Source organism: Numenius arquata, chromosome 21 (assembly GCF_964106895.1).
Source record: "Numenius arquata chromosome 21, bNumArq3.hap1.1, whole genome shotgun sequence".
In the NCBI taxonomy this organism is placed as follows: Eukaryota; Metazoa; Chordata; class Aves; order Charadriiformes; family Scolopacidae; genus Numenius; species Numenius arquata.
In genome coordinates, this window is record NC_133596.1 from 5405026 (window position 1) to 5423656 (window position 18631).

The 18631-nt window shown below is 64.6% G+C and overlaps 2 protein-coding genes across 5 annotated transcripts; one reads left to right on the top strand and one right to left on the bottom strand.

Annotated features, from left to right (window-relative positions):
- Positions 1-2238: 2238 nt before the first annotated feature.
- Positions 2239-6127, bottom strand: LOC141474228 (CYFIP-related Rac1 interactor A-like). Of its 3 annotated transcripts, none has more exons than XM_074162039.1 (10): positions 6058-6127; positions 4072-4193; positions 3887-3992; positions 3574-3710; positions 3352-3429; positions 3118-3234; positions 2933-3012; positions 2720-2846; positions 2409-2479; positions 2239-2302 (listed from the first exon to the last, which is right to left on the bottom strand). In XM_074162039.1, the coding sequence occupies exons 1-10, from the start codon at positions 6125-6127 to the stop codon at positions 2239-2241; spliced, it is 972 nt and encodes a 323-aa protein (XP_074018140.1). The 3 variants fall into 3 exon arrangements, with proteins under 3 accessions (XP_074018140.1, XP_074018139.1, XP_074018138.1); XM_074162038.1 differs by lacking the exon at positions 6058-6127 and adding an exon at positions 4699-4771; XM_074162037.1 differs by lacking the exon at positions 6058-6127 and adding an exon at positions 4699-4771 and having other exon boundaries at positions 4072-4232.
- A 9143-nt stretch (positions 6128-15270) lies between these two features.
- Positions 15271-16214, top strand: HPCAL4 (hippocalcin like 4). 2 transcript variants are annotated; one of them, XM_074161877.1, is made up of 3 exons: positions 15271-15432; positions 15557-15772; positions 16017-16214. In XM_074161877.1, the coding sequence occupies exons 1-3, from the start codon at positions 15271-15273 to the stop codon at positions 16212-16214; spliced, it is 576 nt and encodes a 191-aa protein (XP_074017978.1). The 2 variants fall into 2 exon arrangements, with proteins under 2 accessions (XP_074017978.1, XP_074017979.1); XM_074161878.1 differs by lacking the exon at positions 15557-15772.
- Positions 16215-18631: the final 2417 nt, after the last annotated feature.

Here is an 18631-nt window from a genome sequence, read left to right on the forward strand (position 1 = left end):
AACCCTCCCCTGGTAAGGAAGAGGCAGCACCGCGGGGGCCGGGCGGGGGGGACACATTACGGGTGGCCAGGCTGTGGCTCTGCGCCAGGAGCCGGCACCGTGGCACAGCTGCCACCTCGCCTGGCACCGGTGACCAGCTGGTGTCTGTGCCCCTGTGCGCTGGGAGGTTTAAAGGGTCCGGCTGTCCCTTAACTCCCGTTGGAGGTCCCGGGTGGTGACGTTTTCCCAGCTTTTCCCACCCCAGCTTTCCCACACCGCAGGGTACGATCCTGCCCTGGTGCCTCGGTCGGGCTGGGGACCGTCTGGAGGATGGTGTCACCTGGGGACGGTGGCTTCTGCAAACACGTGGTGGCTGCAGCCACTGAACGAGGCCACATCCTGGCCTCGTCTGCAGTTCCCAGGTGGGATCCGTGGAGCACTGGGGGGATTTAACGAAGCCCGGGGTGATGGGGTCGGCGGGAGGGAGCCCTCGGGGTCTGCGTGGGGTCTGCGGGGCTGGCTGCCATCGCTGCCACCGCAGGGCTGGTGGGTGAAGGTAACAAATGGGGAAACTGAGGCACAGCTGGTGAAGCGCTGGAGCTGGAGCAGGGTGTTTCAGATGCCGTGGCCCATCCGGTGCCTCGGCAGCGTTTGGGGCAGGCTGCGGGGAAGCCGTGTCGCAAGAGCCTAAAAATAAAAGGAGCTGTTGGCCCAGGTTGTGCAACAGCGAGTGCGTCCCGCGCTGCGCGGGAGTTTGGCCACTTTGGCGGCAAAACCTGGGTGTGCCCAGCCGGATCCTGGCACCGGGCCCGGAAAATGCCAGTATCCGAAGGGCTGGGGGCTGCTAGGTCTTCCCCCCGCTCCTTGTGCTGCTCGGGATCCCCCCGGGGGCTGCCGTGGCCGGGAGAGGAGGGATGCTGCTGGGTGCCCATGTGGGTTTGGGGACGTGGGGGGGCTGAGCTGGGGTGTGGTGGGTGGGTGGACGGGGTGGGTGTCCCCTTGTTGGCACCCTGAGGAATTCAAGGAGGGGGTCCGGAGCCCAGGGGGCTGCAGGGACCCTGCCCATGCGCCCTCCAGCATACCCTGGAGGTTGTGTCCCATTGCACGGGTGGGAAAACTGAGGCATGGGCATGCTGCTGGGGAGCCACCCTGCAGGAGGGCTGTGGGGTGCCAGCGTCACACGTGGGGTGCCTGTCACCCCCCGGCAGTGTGGGGGTCCCTGTGGGGCAGTGAGGGGGGGCCAGGCAGCGCAGGTGGGAAAGGCAGCGGGAAGGGGACTTGGCAGGACACCGAACCCCGGGGGGACTTGGCCCCACGCCCCAGGAGCGTGGCCGTGGCAGGGGGAACCCTGGGGTGTCCCTGTGGGGGGTGACACAGCCCCCGCCAAGGGCTGGCGCGGGGTCCTGCACTGCAGGGTCCCCCTCGGCCCCCCTCACCTCAGCTCGGGGGGCTGAGGCCGAGTGGGTCCCCCCCCACGGTGGGGCTGGCACTAGTGGGGGTGCCGCCGGGGCTGCTTTGTCACGGTGTCACAGGGCCATCTGCCGGCAAAGGCACAGCCCGCCGTGGCTTCCAGCAGCCTCCCAGTTCTCCCAGTCCTCCCAGTTTGCAGGTGCTCCAGGTGCGGCGCGGAATGGGATGCGGCAGAGATGGCCCTGCTCCGGCCACGAACAGATTAAATGTCATTTTTATTTCACACCCAAAAGAAAAAAAAAAAATGTAGAAAAGAAGAGGTGAGTGGAGATTTAATTGCTCATATTAAAAATCTACCGGGTGAGACCGAGCTGTTTCCACCAGCGTCAGTGCAGGTCTGCAGGATTCCTCCTCTTCCTCCTCCTCCTCCTCCTCCTCCTCCTCCACAGCCGGATGCTCCGGGGACGAGGATGGGGATGGGGGTGACACCTGCCCCCTTTCCCCCCTCCCCAAAGTGCTCCCGGTGCTCGCTGCCACCAGCCCCATCGGCGCATCCCTGCCCGGGTCCATCCCTGCCCGGCCCCCGCACCCCCGGCGCAGTGTCCCCGTGGTGTCATCCGCACCTTGTGTCCAGAAGTGGGTGCTAATTTGGGGGGGGGGGGGGTGAGGATGAGAAGGGAGGGGGGAGGGCAGGAGCGCATAGGGGGTGGCCTTGGGCCGTTTTGATTTTTTTTTTTTCTGTATTTCTGTGTATTTCCTATTGTCCCTTTTCCCTCTGTACAAAATGAGCGGTATGGTCATGGACGGAGGCGACACGGTGACGGTGCGGGGTCGGGGCTGGCTCCGCACTCACTGCAGCAGGGCCCGGATCTGTTTGGACGTGGTGTCATCGTTGAGGTGCCGAGTGGTGTACCTGGATGGAGAGGGGACGGTCACCCCAGGGTCCCCCCCCGACCCGCTCCGCCACCATCGGGGGGTGCCGCGTGTCCCCCAACACCCCCCTGGCCCCTCCAGCTCACCTCAGAGCGTTCAGGAGCCCCTCGGTGCTGGTTGAGGGTTGGTCTTTCAAGACTTTGATGCAGCCTTTCATCTGGTGGGGGGAGAGAGAGAGAAGCTGTGAGAGCCCAGATGCGCTGCAGGGGGGCTGCTCCCCTTCCTCCCCATCCTCCTCTTCGCTGCTCAGGGCATGGGGGCAGATGAGTTCCCCCCCCCTCTGGACCAGCTCAGAGACATCCCCACAGGGGACATCCAGGGAGAGGGACCCCCAGGCATCACCGCTGTGCTGGGACAAGTGGGATGGCTTGTGGGATGACACCCCACGGACACTCACATCGATCTTGGAGGTCTTTGCGAAGGCCCCCACGGGGTGGACGTGGTCGTAGAGGATGATGACGCCGACCATCACCCTCATGCAGAAGAGGAGGGTCTCGGTGTTGGTGAAGCGGCTCCGGTACTCCCTGCGCCGGGAGAGGGGCCGGCTGAGCGGGTGGCACAGGGACCCCGGCACCAAGATGTCCCCCCCTCCCCATTGTGGGGTACTCACGGGGTCTCCAGCATCACCCTGCAGACACAGGCCATGGTGCTCAGGCAGTCGGTCGTGTCCTCGATGGGGAGGGTCTTGTTCTGAAACCCAACAGGTCCTGGTTGCCGTTTCCCCTCCTGACTGGGGTGCTGGGGCTGGAGAGGGGCTTCCTCCCACCCCGAGGGTCCCCCCCCAGCCTCGCTCACCTCCGAGACAAATTTGGTGGTGGCATTGCTGAGCGTTTTGAGCATGGGGGTGGCCTCAGCGTAGAAGAGGGACATCCTGTTGGCCATCTCGTTGTTCACCTCGCTCTCTGCGTCCAGCTGCGGGGGTGGATGATGGGGGCTGTTGGGGTGTCTGAGCCATCCCCAGTCCTGTGACACCCCCCCCAGGGGAGGTCATTCCTGGGCAGGGGGGGGATGACAGCACCGTCCTCTCACCTGCAGGTTGTTAATGCGATTTCGGCTGATGGTCCTTCTGTAGTAGCTGAAGTCGTTCTGGATGGCAGGGTTGGTCATCTGCCGAGGGGAGCCCCGCGTTAGGGGACAGGGTGGGGGCCACCGCCGGTGCGGTGTGCCCGGGGCAAGCCTCGGGGGTCCCCGTGTGGGGACCCCGTGGGCTCCCAGCAGTGCTTGTCCCACGTGGGGGACACAGGGAGGTACCTTGAGCTCATCGAAGCTGAGGGTGAAGTGGAGGATCTCAGCAAACTGCTTGGCCAAGGCTTGCTCCCGCTCGAGGTGCTGGGTTGGGGCGTACGGGGGGCTGGTGAGGGCCTCCAGCAGGCTCCGCAGGGCATTCTCTGGGGACAAAGCTCCACTGGTTCCTGTCCTGCTCCTCTGCGTGGCCCCGGCTGGGGAAACTGAGGCACGGGGCAGCATGGCGCCCGCACCATAGCCAGGTCTCCCCCATTCCCGCATCCGGGGAGAGATGCAGGATGCAATGGGGGGAAGAGGGACGGGGGCTCGGGGCGCTCACCCAGCCGCAGGGAGAACTCGTAGAAGCGCTTCAGCTTGGCGACAAGGGGGCAGACGGCGCTCCATGCCCTCTCCTGCAGCCGCAGGTCCCCAGGGTTTTGGATGGCCTATCGGAGGGGGAGAGCACCAGGGGTTGTCCCAAGCCATGGTGGGTGGGTGGGCAGCGGGCGCCGGGGCTGCACCCACCTCTCGGATCTCCTGCCCGGCGCCCGTGTAGGACTGCAGCTCGGCCAGGACAGCCTGCGCCTCCTCCAGCACGGCGTTCACCTGGTTCCACACCGCCGTCTCGGCCTCCGTCGGCTGCGCATCTGCAGGGCAGCGCCCCGGGGAGAGAAACCCGGAGGGCTCTGAGCGGGGTCCTGGGCGGCGAGAGCCGGAGTTGGGGTGCCAGCACCCCGTCCTGCAGCTCTCCCGCCAGCCCGCAGCCCTTCCTGGCGGGTTTCTCCCCCCCCCGGTCCGTCTCCTTGCCCGAGCTCGAGCCAAGCCGCGGAGGGGGGGGGGGGGGCAGGTGGGGGTGAGTCCTGGCTGCCCTGCGACCGCGGTCCTGTTCACGGGGGTCCCCGAGCAGCCCCCAGCCCCGGGCTGGCCCCAACGGGCTGCAAACTGGCCCGGGGAAGAGGTGCGGAGCGATAGCCCCCCGGCCATGAGTCTGCCCCCCCCTCCCCGGGGAGACCCCCGGACGGCGAAGGTGGGGGGAGGACGTCTGGGATGGGCGCGATGCAATGGGCGACGGGGACGAGAACTCAAAATGGCGTGGATGTGGAACTCAGAATAAGTACGGAACAAAAAAGGAAAATAAAAATCCCATCTCACTTTCAAAGTCAAGGAAAAAATTAGGGCCTTGGTCAAGTTCGTTATAAGTCAACACTTTAAGAAGGTTCCCCATGTGAAACCTGCAAGAGAAGAAACAAGAGGAAAAAAGCATGATGGTGAGGTGGGGCTCGGGGAAGAGGTGCTGGGCTGCGGGCAGCGGCCGGCGGCGGCCAGAGCCCCCGTCCTCCCCCCCTGCCGCTCCCTGGGGGCTCGGGGGGCTCCCGGCCAGTCGGCGGTGACCCCACGGCTGCTCCCGGCCCTGGGTGGCAGCCTCTTCCCCCCCCTTCGATGGCGATGAGCGCTGGCGGATGGGGTGATGGAGAGGAAGGAGCGAAGGGAGGAGGGAGCTGCTGGGCTGCGGCGAGGAGGGCGAAGCGGTGGGCGAGTCCCCAGAGCCTTGGCTACGGGCATCCCCCCCATCTAACTGCAGAGCCAGCCCAGGAACGGGGGGGTCCTGGGGAGCCCCCACAGTCTCATCCCCAAGCCGGGGGGCTGCAGAGGGGGCTGGAGGCGGGCGAAGGCTGCGCTGCCTCAAAGCACCCACGAGGAGCCAGGACGGTCCCTCACCGTGGGAGCGGGGTGGCTGCGTGACCCCAGCCCCAGCTATTTTGGGAGGTGCCGGTGCCGGAGGCGGTGTGACGAGCTGTGCACGGCCTCTCCCCGCCGGGGCCAGACCGGGGCGAGCGGTTGCTGCTGCACTATTTTTAATCCCCTAGCTCTTGCTCTGAGCCGTGCCCCGGGGAGGAAGAGGGGGAGAGTGAGGAAGGGCGGGCCACGGCAGCCATCACCTCCCGTATAACCCCCTGTCCAGCCTGGGAGGGCCACGCTCCTCTCCCAGTTAGTCCAGTCCAGTGTTAAGCTGGCGCAGGTCCCCTGGGCTGAACGGGGGTCCCCAATCCCCGTCCCTTGGGCACAGGCTGTCACCACCATGCCACCCCTCCCGGCCAGGCAGGGGGCACAGATCCTTCCCTCCTCCTTCCCCGCCATCCCTGGCCTCCAGGCTGTCCCTCCCGTGGTGGTGGCAGGGGACATGCCACACGGCCACCCGGTGCCATCGACTAACAGCAGCGGGCATGTTCCTGAGGTCCTCATGAGCCAGGTCCTGCTGCCGGGACGTATCCTGCATCCCCGTCACTCAGATGGGGACGTTTCCCCGCGGTTTCAGGGACGAGGCATCTCTTGGGGTCCCGCTCCCCTGCCCCACTCAGCCCTTCGCGGAGCATGTCCAGGGCTGCCCCAAGGCTCCTGGGGACATGGGGCTACTCGGGGACACCGTGCCTGTCCCCATCTTCCAGAGAGCAGCCGTGGCGGCGGCGGCCCCGGCCCCCTCCCCGCGCCCACCCTGCTCACGGGACTTACTTTCAAAATCCAGGAAAAAATGAGGACAGTTTTCTAAATCTTTGCCCAATACCTTTATCAGGTTGCCCATGGCCAGCAGACCTGAGCGAGAGAAACAGAACAGAGTGGAACAGCACCGGCGCCGCCAGCCGGACACCCCGGCACCCCTGAGCCCCCGCTGCTGCCGCCGCTGCCGTGGCACCTACCTGTGCTCGTCCCGCCAGGCTCTGCACCCCGAGTCCCCACTGTCCCCAGCCCGCACCCTCCCGGCCGAGGCACACGGGTGTCAGGGTCCGCCGAAACGCGGCGGCTCTCCCCGGCAGTTCTGCCGTGCCATTCACCGCGGCGGGGAGGGAAGCGGGGCGCGGGTTCACGAGCGCCGTGCTTCCTGTGGGAGCCCCGGCCACGCCACCTCCCCCGAGGCACCCCGGTTCCTCCCCCAACTCAGATGGGGCACGGGGGTCTGCCCTAGGTGACCCCCGTGGGGTCATGCCAATTCCCCCATTGACGGAGCTGGGCATCCCCCACGGACAGGGGAAGACCCCAGTTGGGATTTCTGCCCCACAGACCCAGTTTGGGGGGGTCTGTTGCCCGCGCCAGGAGCATCCCACCCACCCCACGGGCACGGCTCTGGGTCCTTACCTCAGTGCCCGGTGTGGTGGTGGCAGCTACGGCAGGAGCAGGGGCTGTGCCACCCGCCTGAATCACTTCATGGGCCGGCAGGGACCTGCGGGCAGGAGGGCGAGAGGGTCAGACCACCCCATTGGGCACCTCCTCGCCCCAGGGACCCCCCCGGTGGGCGACCAAGGGGGGAGGAGCGGTGGGACACAGGTTCCCCCCACCCCAGCTCGCAGCCCCGCGTGCTGCCCCCAGCCTTCACCTTATTTGCCTTGATTGTTTTTTTATTGCCATCAGCCGGTGTCACCGGGAGCTCGCCGGGCACCAGCTGAGCATCCCCCTCCCTCCGCACCCCTTGGGGGACCTGCCAGCAGCTCGGGGACAACCCCGGGGCTGAGCCATCTGTCCCCACCTTTCCTTGGAGAGACCAAGATCCCCCGGGATGCCTTTCCCGGTGCCGCTGGTTGGGTTTGCTCTTTTCTGCGTCGCGTGAAGATCCCTTTATGCCGCTGATGAGCCGCAACCCAAATCCCGCAGGTGCCAGGATGCTCCCCCAGTTCCCCCCTCCCTCATGTTTCCTACAGGGATGGGGGGGCATCGGGGTTGGCCCCACGGTGTTAGCAGGCTCCGGGAAGCAGCCGCGGGATTCAGCAGGTTGTAATTAAACGCCTGGGTTTAATTAACGTGGTTGGGGAGGGGAGAGGGAGAGTTGGAGGAGGCGGCAGCGGTGGAGAGGGAAGGGGCAGCCTCGTGCCGGGGATGGGGCTGCTGCCCCCAGCCCAGCGCAGCCCCTTGGCATCAACAGTGATGGCTCTGCCTTCCTCCTCCTCCTCCTCTTCCTCCTGGGCCTGGTAAGCGGTGGCTTTACACTGGGGCTCCATGGGATGCACCAGCCCAATGCTGAGACGCAAAGTGCCTTGAGGGAGCCAGGTCCCCCACCACCCACCCCTGCCTCAGTTTCCCCATGGGTGGTGGGTGCTTGTACCCCATGGTGGGGGTGCCCAGCACTGCCCCGGCACCGTGACCCCGGTGTTAGTCCCACAGGGTGCTGGCGTGTTTTGGAGAGGTGCTGGGCCCTGCAGGGTGATGGTGGGGGGCCCTTGGGGTGCCCTGGGTGCCAGGGGAGTGGGAGACCTGCACCTGCTCTGCCGAGGAATTTGCATAAATGCTGTGATCTGCGAGCAGGCATCTTCCTGCCCGCGCCGCCGTTGTCCTTGACGGGTGGCTTGGGGCTGGGATTTGTCACCGCTGAGCTCTGCCTGTGCCCAAGGGAGGGGGCACGGATGGGTGCCCACGCTCCCCAGCATGGGGACACCCCAGCATGAGGCCTGAGCCATGGCACGGGGGTTCGGTGCTGGGTGGGAGGACGGGGGTCACTGCAGCCCCCCCTGGCCTGGAGGGGTGGCTCCGCTTGGGGGTCAGCCCCTGATTTGCACCGTTTCCTTGGCTCGGTTGTCTACACCCGTGGTGGCCCTTGGCCCTGGGAGCCACAGCATGTCCCCCCCAGGTGGATCCCAGGGAGGGTGAGGGGCTCCCTCCATCGTGGGCTGCCCATCATCATGAGGCTAAACTGGGGGAACCTTGCGCCCCAAATCCACTGGGAAAGACACCGCCTCCCAGGACCGCTCTGGCAGAGGGGGGGTGCTGGAAGAGGGCTCCCTGCGAGGGGGGTGCAGGGCTGGAGGCAGCAGAGACCCCCCTCGCCACACCTCAGGTGGCCTCAGGTTTTGTCCCCCCCCCGTGCCCCAACCCTGCTCTGGCATCTGCTCCTCTCCCCGCTTCCCCCGAGCATCCTGCCCCATGGGGACCCCGTGGCGGGTGTCACCTCCATGGGGACATCCCAGCCCAAGGGCTGAAACCCCCCTCCTGCTCCAGGCAGGGCCAAATCCTGCACCCAGGAGCACCGTGCCCCCCCAGCCGGTGGTGCCCAGGCTGGCCACGCTGAAGGGACAGCGGTGGCCCCGGATGAGGCCACCCCTGTGTCACCTGGGGCCGTTTTGGGGCTGTGCCCCTTTGCCGTCGGCGCAGCATCACTGTGGGCACCGCAGCCTGGTGCAGCACCGCACCCCCGCCGAGGGCTGGGTGCCCCTTCCCCTTGGGTTGGCTCTGCACCCCATGCCCCCCCCTGCCCACTGGGTGCCTGCTGGCTGCCCACTGCCACCGCTTAGCCCCCCTGCCGCTGCCCCCCACCCATGGCCGCACTGGCATCGCCGCAGCCGATGCAGGGTCAGACGCGTGGTGCCTGAAGGATTTTTTCATGGGGGGGGGGCTTATCCTGGGAACCAGGGTGCCGGGGCCAGATCCTGCCCCGGGATGAGCCAGGGCACCCCTAGCCCTGCCCAGGGTGGGGTTGGGGCTTCCCGGGGCTGGCACCCCCCCAAGTTCGGGGTACCTCCCTGGCTGGAAGGAGGCATAAGTCCCCCTCATGAGGCTGATACCCCCACCACCACCAAAAGTGGGGCTAGCAGGGTGCTGGGGGGGGCCTCCCCTCTGCCTCGCTGCGGCTGCGGGCGAGCAGCAGGATTTACCGCAGGGCTGCCGGGGAGCCGAGCTGCGGCACCCAGCCGGTGCGGGCGAGCACCCAGCCGTGCCCCCCGCACCCACCCAGGGCCACCGCGGGGCTGCAGCATCCCCGGGGGGGGTGAGGGGGGTGTTCAGGGAAGCACCCACCCCATCACCCCCACTCCTGGGGGCACCCAGCAAACATTGGGTGCACCAGACTGGGGGTGCAAAGGGAGATAGGGGCCCCTGCGAGGGGCTGCTACCGGTTTGGGTCCCTGGGGGAGGCAGCCAGCGGCTGCCACAGCCCCCCACCCTGCTCTCAGGCCTGGTGGCATCCCTGTCCCCGTCCCCCCCCACCCTGTGGTGGCCCTTGCTCACCGTGGCGGTGGGGAGCCCGAGGCGTGGGCAGGCGGTGGCCGCTGCCGGTTGTCTGCGGATGCTGCCGGAGCGCGGGGTGTCGGGGACGAGCCGCCCGCCGCGTGCGTGAGCCGCCCTGCACCAGCTGCCGAATGCACCACAAAGACCACCATAGCCCCCCGGCCCCCCCCACGCCACTGGTGACGGTGACGTCTCAAGTGTGAGGGAGACGGGGACGCTTAACTCCCTGCGTGCCGGCCGGCAAAGCGCTGCAGCCTACCCGGGTGTGGGCTTTGGGTCCCGCTGGGGTGCTGTTCCCTGGTTTTGGGGGGACATGGTGACACAGTGGGTACCTGCCCACCCCCCACCCCCCTCCACTGCTCAGCCTGGCAGCCCGCTCTGAGCAGGGGAGGGAAGCCCCCAATTTTCCTTTGCTCCTGCCCCAGCCCATGGATGGCACCACTTTCCCCCCCTGGCTCCCCCTCTCTGGGGGGGGGGGGGACAGCCACCAGATGCACCCGGTGCCACTGTCACGGGGCCAAACCAGGCACATACCCCATTTCAGCAAGGCAACACTATCCATCCCCCCTCAGCCCCCCCAGACCGGGACCAGGAGGGGTTTGGGGAGCGTTTGCCAGTGCAGAGCTGTTCCCATGGGGGGGATGCTCTGACTGGGGGTGTGGGAAGCAGGTGGGGAACCCCAAAATTGGAATATTTTGGCTTTTTCACCCTTCATCTCCTTTTTCGAAGCCAGTGGTGGGCATCACAGCAGGGACATCAAGAAGGACCCCCACTGTTGTGGTCACCCCAGGTCCAGCTTGCCCGGCAGCACCCAGAGGTGCCCCCCAGGGACACGGTATGGGTGACAGCAGCTCCCTGCTCCTTTACAAGGGCATTTCTGTGCAGCAAAGCATGGCATGGGTGCCCACCCTACAGCACCCCAATACTGGCCAGGGCACCCGGCAGCAATCCTTTGCCCTGGGGCACAGTGGGCAGGGAAAGGCTGAGGCTGCTGGTGAGGAAAGGCGACTTGAAGGGAGGGAGCGGCAGAAGAAATGAGCAAATGAATGAAAAATCCCTGTTTTCCTCCAAAACTCTCTGAAAACCACAGCTCAGCCCCAAACGCTGCCCACAGCGGGGCTGGCACCGGCTTGCCCCTGGGCATTTGTGCCCGTGGATGTGCCAGGGGAGAAGCCATCTGGAGCCCACCCCGATGTCCCAAGTGTGTGCCCAAGACCCACCAGCCCCGTGCTCGGGCCATGTGGCTTCTGCCCAGCGTGTCACTGGAAAACTGGGGATTTTGTGGGTTGCACTGGCCGTGAGCGCCGTGCACTGTCCCTGTCCCCAGCCCTTCCCAGTTTACCCCACCCGGGGTGACATGTCCTGCCCACGACCGTGTTGTGGGGACACTCATGGTAGAGGAGTATTGGGGGGGGTCACAGAGGGCTACTGATGCTCCGAGCACTACTGGTGTCACAGCCAGGAGATCTCGCAGTGTGGTGGGACGAAGGCCGTCAGGAGGCCAGGACAAGCAGCGGTGACGGTGCTCCCCACGGCTCCCAGCAGTTTGGGGGGGCTGACGCGGCTGCAGTGGCCCAGGGCTGTGGCTGCGGGGTCCCCCCCACGTTGGGCACGGCCCCCCAAGCCGTGCTGGTGCAGCCTGTAGCCGCTGGGGGAAGCTGCAGCCCTTTGCATTCCATAGCGTGGCTGGATATCCAGGTTTTTAGGAGGTTTTTAGGAACCGGGGAGTCCCCAGCAGCTCTGCACCATGGGGACCCCGGGGCCAGGAGCTGGGGTGACACTGCTGTGGCAGCGGGGAGCAAAGGGCTGCCATGGAGCCAGCACTGTCTGCAGAGCTGGTTGCCCCCCCGAGGCAGCCTGGTGGCCCCTCTGCAATCCCAGGGCTAATGTCCCAGTTCAGGCTGGGCTCGTGTTAGGGCTCGGGGTGTCCTGATTGGGGTGCTGGGCTCAGCTGGGTGCTCCAGCCCATGTGCTCAGGGCCACCAGTGCCACCAGCCCCACAGGAGCCCGAGCACCTCCCCAGCACTAGGACTTGGGGTGTCACAGCCCCAAAAATGTGGATACCCCAGTACCTTGTCCACAGCCGCCCTTGTCCCCATCCCCAGGGCGTCCCTGTCAGACCCCCAGTCTGGTGCTCCCCCACCTCTCCCAGCCACCCCATGCCCTTTCAGCACACCCTGTTCCATGAGCTGAGCTGCGCCGGTCTCAGCCCTGGCAGCCATGCTGCTTCAATTAAGCCCTCATTAATTTTTCAGTCCCCCTGCGCACCCTGAGCGCGGGCGGTTTGCAGCGGTGCTAATTGATGTCTTCTCTACTTCAGCATGTAAGAACCGACGGCAGGTTGCCCAGCCGGCACGGGGTGGGGGGTGTCTCATCCCCCCGTGCTCTCAGGGAGGCTCATGGAGAGGCTTTGGGGCCAGACAGAACCACGTGCCCGGTGCCTGGTGGAGGCTGCTGGAGGGACCCAAAAGCCGTGGGGCTGAATCACCCCGCCCCGGGTGGGGATCCAGCCCCAGACAGGGGTGCAGCAATGTCACATCTGGCTGGGGGCGGGGGGGTCCCAGCTCTCCTGCCCCCCGGGGTGATGGATCCCTGCAGCCCCGCTGCGTATACACACCTGCAAATATTCGTGTCTTTTCGCAAACCAGCATCTCTTGCCTCCAGCTGGGGCAGATTCTGCAGCTTCATGGAGCCACCTCTACACCAAGGATGGGTGCACCCGAGAGCAGGGCTGGGCCGGGGGGTGCTGAGCCATCGGGAAGGGCAGAGCACCCCACAGCACCCCACAGCCCCGACAGGGACCAGGATGAGGACCAGCCCCGGCCGGATGGAGACTTCATCCAGGCTCAGTGGCCACCAGCCGTAGAGGGGCTGCTGCGGACAGGCCCGGGTGGCACTGGGATCACAGCAGGATGGTCAAGGTCACCGGGAAGAGCTGCCAGCGATCGCCATGGAAACGCTCTGTTTGGTTCTGGAAAGCAGAGCAGTTTTATCGGCCCCTTCCCCTCTGTGCTTCAGCTGTGGCTCTGCCCAGCAAGGAGGACCGAGGTACGTCCCAATGTCCCCTCAGAGCAGGCAGCGTGGTGTCCTTTGCCGGGTGCCTGGCAGGGGGACGAAGGTAGCATGGCGCCTGCCAGCCCTGAAACGCACCAAGGGAAGGGGATTTTGGGGTGCCTTGGGGTCAGCCACCACCAGGGACAGGATCCAGAGGCAGATGAGCGGGGCAGAGTGAGGAGGAAGCAGGGAGGCAGCAGCGGAGAGCGGCAGGAGGGGGAGGGAGCACAGGGGAGCTGTGCTCAAGGCTGGGGACCAGGGAGGCACCTCCGGGCAGGCAGGGCCAGCAGCATCCCTGATGCTGAACCCAGCATCCCCCCGCCCCGCATCCCAGTGCCAGCATTCCCCCCCTGCATCCCAGTGCCGGCATTCCCCCTCCCCGCATCCCAGTGCCAGCATCCCCCTGCCCCTCATCCCCCTCCCTGCATCCCAGTGCCAGCATCCCCCTGCCCCGCATCCCACTGCCAGCATCCTCCCCACATCCCGGTCCCAGCATCCCCCAGCATCCCAGTCCCAGTTTCCCACCCAGCATCCCAGTCCCAGTTTCCCACCCAGCATCCCAGTACCCCCACCCCCCAGCATCCCAGTACCCCCCCCCCCAGCATCCCACCTCGCCCCCCGCCCCTGCGGCCCCTCCCTGCTGATTGACAGCGCTCCCATCCAATGGGCGAACGTTGCCGCCGGCGGGGGAGGCGGGCGGCCCGCGGCTACAAGAAGGGCGGGAGCGGCGGGGGCAGAGCTGGCGGGCTGGACCGCGGCCCCTCCGGTACCGGCACCGGTTCCGCGCCCCGCCCGGCCCCGCCGAGCCGCCGCCTGCCCGCGCCGCACGACAGGTAAGGGCCGTCGGGGCCGGAGCCGCCCCCCCCCCCCCCCCCCCCAACACCCCGGTTCCGCGGTGCGGAGATGCCGTCGGGGGCAGGTGCTCGGAGCCGCGCTGTCCCCCGGAGCCGGTTGCAGCGGGTGTCGGGTGCCCCGGAGCTGCCCCCGGGATGGGCAGAGCCGCCCCCGCCAGTGCTGCTGCCCCCCCCCCCGCCCCGTCCATCCGCTGGGGCTGAAACCTGTGCCCCTTCCCTGCATCCTCCAGGGTGCCCATCTGTTGGGGTGCTGCTGGGCACCCTGCGCTGCACAGGGTGCAGACCCGGGGAGGGGGAGACACCCGTAGCGGCCCCGTTCTGTCCTGTTTTGGGACCAGCAGCCAGTGATCAGTGATGATATTGGTGTTTTGAGATGAGTGGTTCATGTCAAGTGTATGATGGTCCCTCTGGCTGCTGGCCCCAGCAGTTGTCCCTGTTGTCCCCTGGCATGGACTGTGCTGGGTCCTGCTCGGAGAAGAGAATCGAGGTCTGTGGACCAAAGGATGCTCTTCCTGAGCTCTGGCCTCTTTGAGGGCTTCACTTGCAGGATAAGGCGTGGTGCTTCTGGCAAAGGTCCTCGTTGCTATTCCCACATGGGAAAAGCTGCCCCTTGTGCGGGTGAGAGGCTGCATCCACCTGCCAGCACGGCTGGTGGGAGATGCTGGAGGACACCAGCATGGACCATGGTGGGGATTAACCGGTCCCTGTGGGTTAGAGCCAGGCTGTGGTGCTGGGAGGGCTCGTGTAGCTCCGCAGCCGAGCTGGGGCTCACTGGGGAAGCGTTGTGCTCCGTGGGCGTCTGGACGTTTCCTCAGCTCTGTCTGCTGAGGGGTGGTGGGTTAAGCGCTGCAGCGGCAGACGGCGACAGATGCTGGTGGGATGATGGGGCAGGAAGGAGCCTCTGCCTGTGGGATTAACTGGGAGCGGGGCTGGCTGGGAGCGTGAGGAGCCCCGCTTCGCTGGGGAGGGAAGACTGTGCCCATCCCAGGGTACCCCCATGTCTCCCAAGCCCACATGGCCAGGAAATCAGATGCTCGGAATGGAGATGGTGCTTGGTCGGGCTCCAGGTGAACTTCTACTCAACTTTCTCTATGGAGAGAGAAGCTCCAGGAGCTCTCAGCAAACCATCTGCTGCTCGGGCTGAGCGACGCCGGCAGCCAAGGCTGCGTGGGAGCGGGCACGCCGTGTATCGGAGCAGCTCCGCGTCCTGCCCACGCAGCTGCGGGTTTGCCAGAGCTCCAGCACACTGTGCCGCAGGCAGCCCCGCGGCAGAGGGGTGCCCGGCTGCGGACCCTGTCCTCGCCAAGGGCTGGCCAGGAGCGGGTCGGGCATCGCTGTAGCCGGCTCCTGGATGCTGCAAATCGGCTGGTGCCAGGGAGGCTTTTCCCTGCTTTAACGGCAGACTCATGTTACCCTCTCATCGTCCCATCCTTACAGGGGGCAGCTGGACATCGTGGCTTGGTAAAGGACATGTAAAATGATATTCCGGATCATCAGTTGTTTTTTGAGTGTTTTTCTGCAGCCCAGTGGGAGCCAGCCTAGGAGATGGGGGGGACTGAAGGTGATGCTGCTGGCTGCACTCGCAGGCTGCCCCAGGGCCAGCTCCTGCACAGCTCCAGCAGCAAAGGACGCAGCTGAGCATAGGCATCGAGCCTGTCCCCAGCGCCATGGTTGCTGTCATGGCATTTGACAGTTTAGACACCCACCAGCCACGTGGATTGGCTCCAGGATGGGGAAGAGGCATGTGGGGTGGAGCAGGACCTGGGAGCACCAGCTCTCCCCGTGCCCGGTGTGTAGGAGCCGTGCGTTTTCCTTCCCAGGGGCAGCCATGGGGAAGCACAGCAGCAAGCTGGCCCCGGAGATGCTGGATGACCTGGTGAGGAGCACAGAGTTCAGCGAGCAGGAGCTGAAGCAGTGGTACAAGGGCTTCCTCAAGGACTGTCCCACCGGCATCCTCAACCTGGAGGAGTTCCAGCAGCTCTACATCAAGGTGGGTTCCACCCCAAGTGCTGGAGCCCCCTGCTCCTGCTGGGGCAAGCGTGCTGCTTTGGGTGCAGCCTCCACACCAAGCTCCTCCTCCCCATTTTGACCTCTCTCTTCTCTCCTCCCTGCAGTTCTTCCCCTATGGAGATGCCTCCAAGTTTGCCCAGCACGCTTTCCGCACCTTCGACAAGAACGGTGATGGGACCATCGACTTCAGGGAGTTCATCTGTGCCCTGTCTGTCACCTCCAGGGGTACCTTTGAGCAGAAACTCAACTGGGCCTTTGAGATGTATGACCTGGACGGGGATGGGAAGATCACGCGCCTGGAGATGCTGGAGATCATTGAGGTACAGGTGCTTAATAACTTGGTTTTTTCCAGGCTTTTCACATCTATTGGGTCCCTTATGACACCAAAGAATAGGTTTTCCTCCCCAAAGCCTTGTCTGAAAAGTTCTTGGGGTGCACCTGGTCATAGCTGTGCAGCAGCAAACTGAGTCCCAGCAGAGCAGCAATTCTGTCCCCTGCCTTGTCCCGATACTTTCCATCCATTCAACTTTCCCGCTCTGGTACTTGCTTCTCTCCTTGTTCCAGGCCATTTACAAGATGGTGGGGACTGTGATCATGATGAGGATGAACCAAGATGGGCTGACACCCCAGCAGCGTGTTGACAAGATCTTCACAAAGATGGACAAGGACAAGGATGACCAGATCTCCCTGGAGGAGTTCAAGGAGGCAGCGAAGAGTGACCCCTCCATTGTCCTCCTCCTGCAGTGTGACATGCAGAAATAGAGCCCTGGGGGCTCATCGCTGGACTGGCTGTAGCCCACCTCTGCTCCCCATGATGGTTTCCATCCCCAGTTTCTGCTGACTCCCCCCTGTACCCACTTGGCCCCAGGTGTGAGCCACACTCCATCCCTCCTGCCACCCAGCTGTGTCCTGGGCAGCCTGCAGTCCATGGGCTGTAGTTCTCCCTCGATGGGTACAGCCTCCTCTGGGTATTGTCAGATTGAGGTTACCCCCAAATCAACCCTCTCCCTTCCTGGAGCTGGACTCCCAGCAGCTGATGGTAAGCGTCCTGGTTCCCCAGGGCCAACTGCTCCCACGTCCCTGCTGCTTCCTCCCTGCTTTCCCCCACTGCTCTGCTGGCCTGTTCCCTGCTCCTAACCGAAACCAGCTCTTTTCCCTTTCTGCTGACCTCCTCTCATTGCTTGTGGTGCCTCCAGGGAGGCTGAAAAGTCCCAAGTCCTGGCTCTGGTCTCTCCTTCAGTGGCGATTCCCTGCAAGGCTGCCTGGAGGGGCCAGGGCTGGCCCCAGGGCGCTGCCCCCTCCCTGAGGGCTCGCTGCCTTGGCTCCCTCTGCCCGGCTTCAGCTTTTCCACCTCTGCTTTTGCTGCTGGGAACGGCCAGGGTTGGTCAAGGGACTTTAGGGGGGAGCAGAAGCATCCAAGGCCACCCCTGGATGTGGCCAGTGTCTGATCCCAGAAGCCACCTTCTACTATGTCACCCGTGTGAGCTGGCAGAGCAAGTGGGTGACTCCACCACTGCCCCAGCAGCATCTTGGATGCTTTGTGGAGTTTCCGGCCTTCCTGGATATTGAGGTGATGCCTGGGGTCCTGAATTGAAGGCAAGGGCTGCCCAACTTCTCCGTGAGCTGCCCTGGGGCAAGATCAGGAGTTGTGGGTGTTGAAGGCATGTCCTGGTGCCGCTCCTGGTGTGTGGCACCACTGTGGGGACCGGTGGGTCCAGGACTGGGGCTGTGGAGAGGTCTGGATGAGTCCCATACCTGCTGAGCCTCCTGGCAGGGCTCTGAGGCCACAAGAAACATGTCTGTCTCCTTCCTCCCTCCATCCCTGCCTGCTGCCTCTGTCCCTCCTGCCCCAGGACAGGAATATTGTCACAGATTGGTACTTAGTCTGCACGTTGTGGTGTTGATGACTGTAATATCTGTTAGGAGATAGTGAAGTTGTTATCTATTTTTTTAATGGAAAAATAAACAGTCCCCCATGTGTGGTGTTCCCCCGGAATGGCTTTTTGGGGGGGACAACTGACTGCTGCAGCCATGGGGAGAGTGAGATGAAAACACTGCACTCCTGAGCATCGTTTATGGGTCTCATCTGAGCCTGTGACACTCCAAGGGATGGAGAAACCCTTGGGGACAGCACAGTGGGGCTGAGTCTGGGGAGCCTTGAGGAGTGGTGAAAGCGGAACCCCTCAGCCATGCAGGTAGCTTTGGGGAAGGGAATGATACCTCTTGGGGCTGGCTAGGACCAGATATCCCTGTTCTGTGCTGGAAATAGGTTTCATTTGTCAACCAGGAGCCGGACCCTGACTGTTCCCTTCATTCAGGGCTGGGCACAGACAGAGGACCTGGTGGCTTTGTCCTGGGCCCCATCCCAGCACCATCAGCAACTGGGACCTGCTATTGCTGTACCTTTGTCTTTCTTCTCAGCCTCTTCTTCTCCAACCCTGTTGTCTCTGCACGTATTTTCCTCTGGCCTTTCTTCTCCATCAGCAGCCTGCGGCGACGGTGGCTGTTGCTAAGGACCTCTCACCAATTTTAAATGCTTCTCTGTAGTCAACGAGGCAGGGCTGGCTCCTGGCCGCGAGCCCGGCTGTGCGGTGCTGCTCACCCCATCCTGCCTGGCTCTGGTGTGCGGGGAGATGCATGGCTCAGCTTCCACCCTGCAAATCACCAGCATCTCCTCTGTCCTGCAGCAGCCAGCACCCGAGCACAGAGATGGGAGGATGCCAAAGCCGTGGCAGTGTGTGTGTTTTTTAGGGGTGCTGCTGAGGGAGAGCTCTGGGCACCTTGGGTTTGGCTGCTGTGCTCACCTGGGCTGTGCGGGAGTGTGTGTCTGCAGCTCAGCAGTGCCTGGGGAAAGAGGGACATATGGGGCAGGTTGTCCCCACTGTGTGGGAGCCTGGGGACACGCCAGGGCTGCTGTCTGAAAGGGCAGTAACTCAAGCTCAAGAAAGGACTCTGAGAATCACCTTTGTGATCCCAGGGCTCTCAAAGCTCCCGCTTCCCTTGGAGCTACCCCAAAGGAAGCTAAGGTATTTCCCAGGAGGGACCTGCAAAGGCTCTGGGGAAAGGGTGTCTTTGAGGCTGAAATGTTAAACTCCCAGAAGGGCATCCCAAAGGGCTTGGGATCCAGGCAGCCGGGTGAGCCCTGGAGCCAGCCCTGTTCACCAGCACCTGGCTTCTCC

Bases quoted from the DNA above. Each gene is read 5' to 3' on its own strand.
- HPCAL4 (XM_074161877.1), top strand. From the start codon at position 15,271: ATGGGGAAGCACAGCAGCAAGCTGGCCCCGGAGATGCTGGATGACCTG. The intron at 15,433-15,556 runs GTGGGTTCCACC...TCCTCCCTGCAG, and splicing joins TCCAGCAGCTCTACATCAAG to TTCTTCCCCTATGGAGATGC. The intron at 15,773-16,016 runs GTACAGGTGCTT...TCCTTGTTCCAG, and splicing joins AGATGCTGGAGATCATTGAG to GCCATTTACAAGATGGTGGG.
- LOC141474228 (XM_074162037.1), bottom strand. From the start codon at position 4,771: ATGGGGAACCTTCTTAAAGTGTTGACTTATAACGAACTTGACCAAGGC. The intron at 2,847-2,932 runs GTGAGTACCCCA...CTCCCGGCGCAG, and splicing joins AGGGTGATGCTGGAGACCCC to GGAGTACCGGAGCCGCTTCA. The intron at 2,303-2,408 runs GTGAGCTGGAGG...CTCTCCATCCAG, and splicing joins GGGCTCCTGAACGCTCTGAG to GTACACCACTCGGCACCTCA.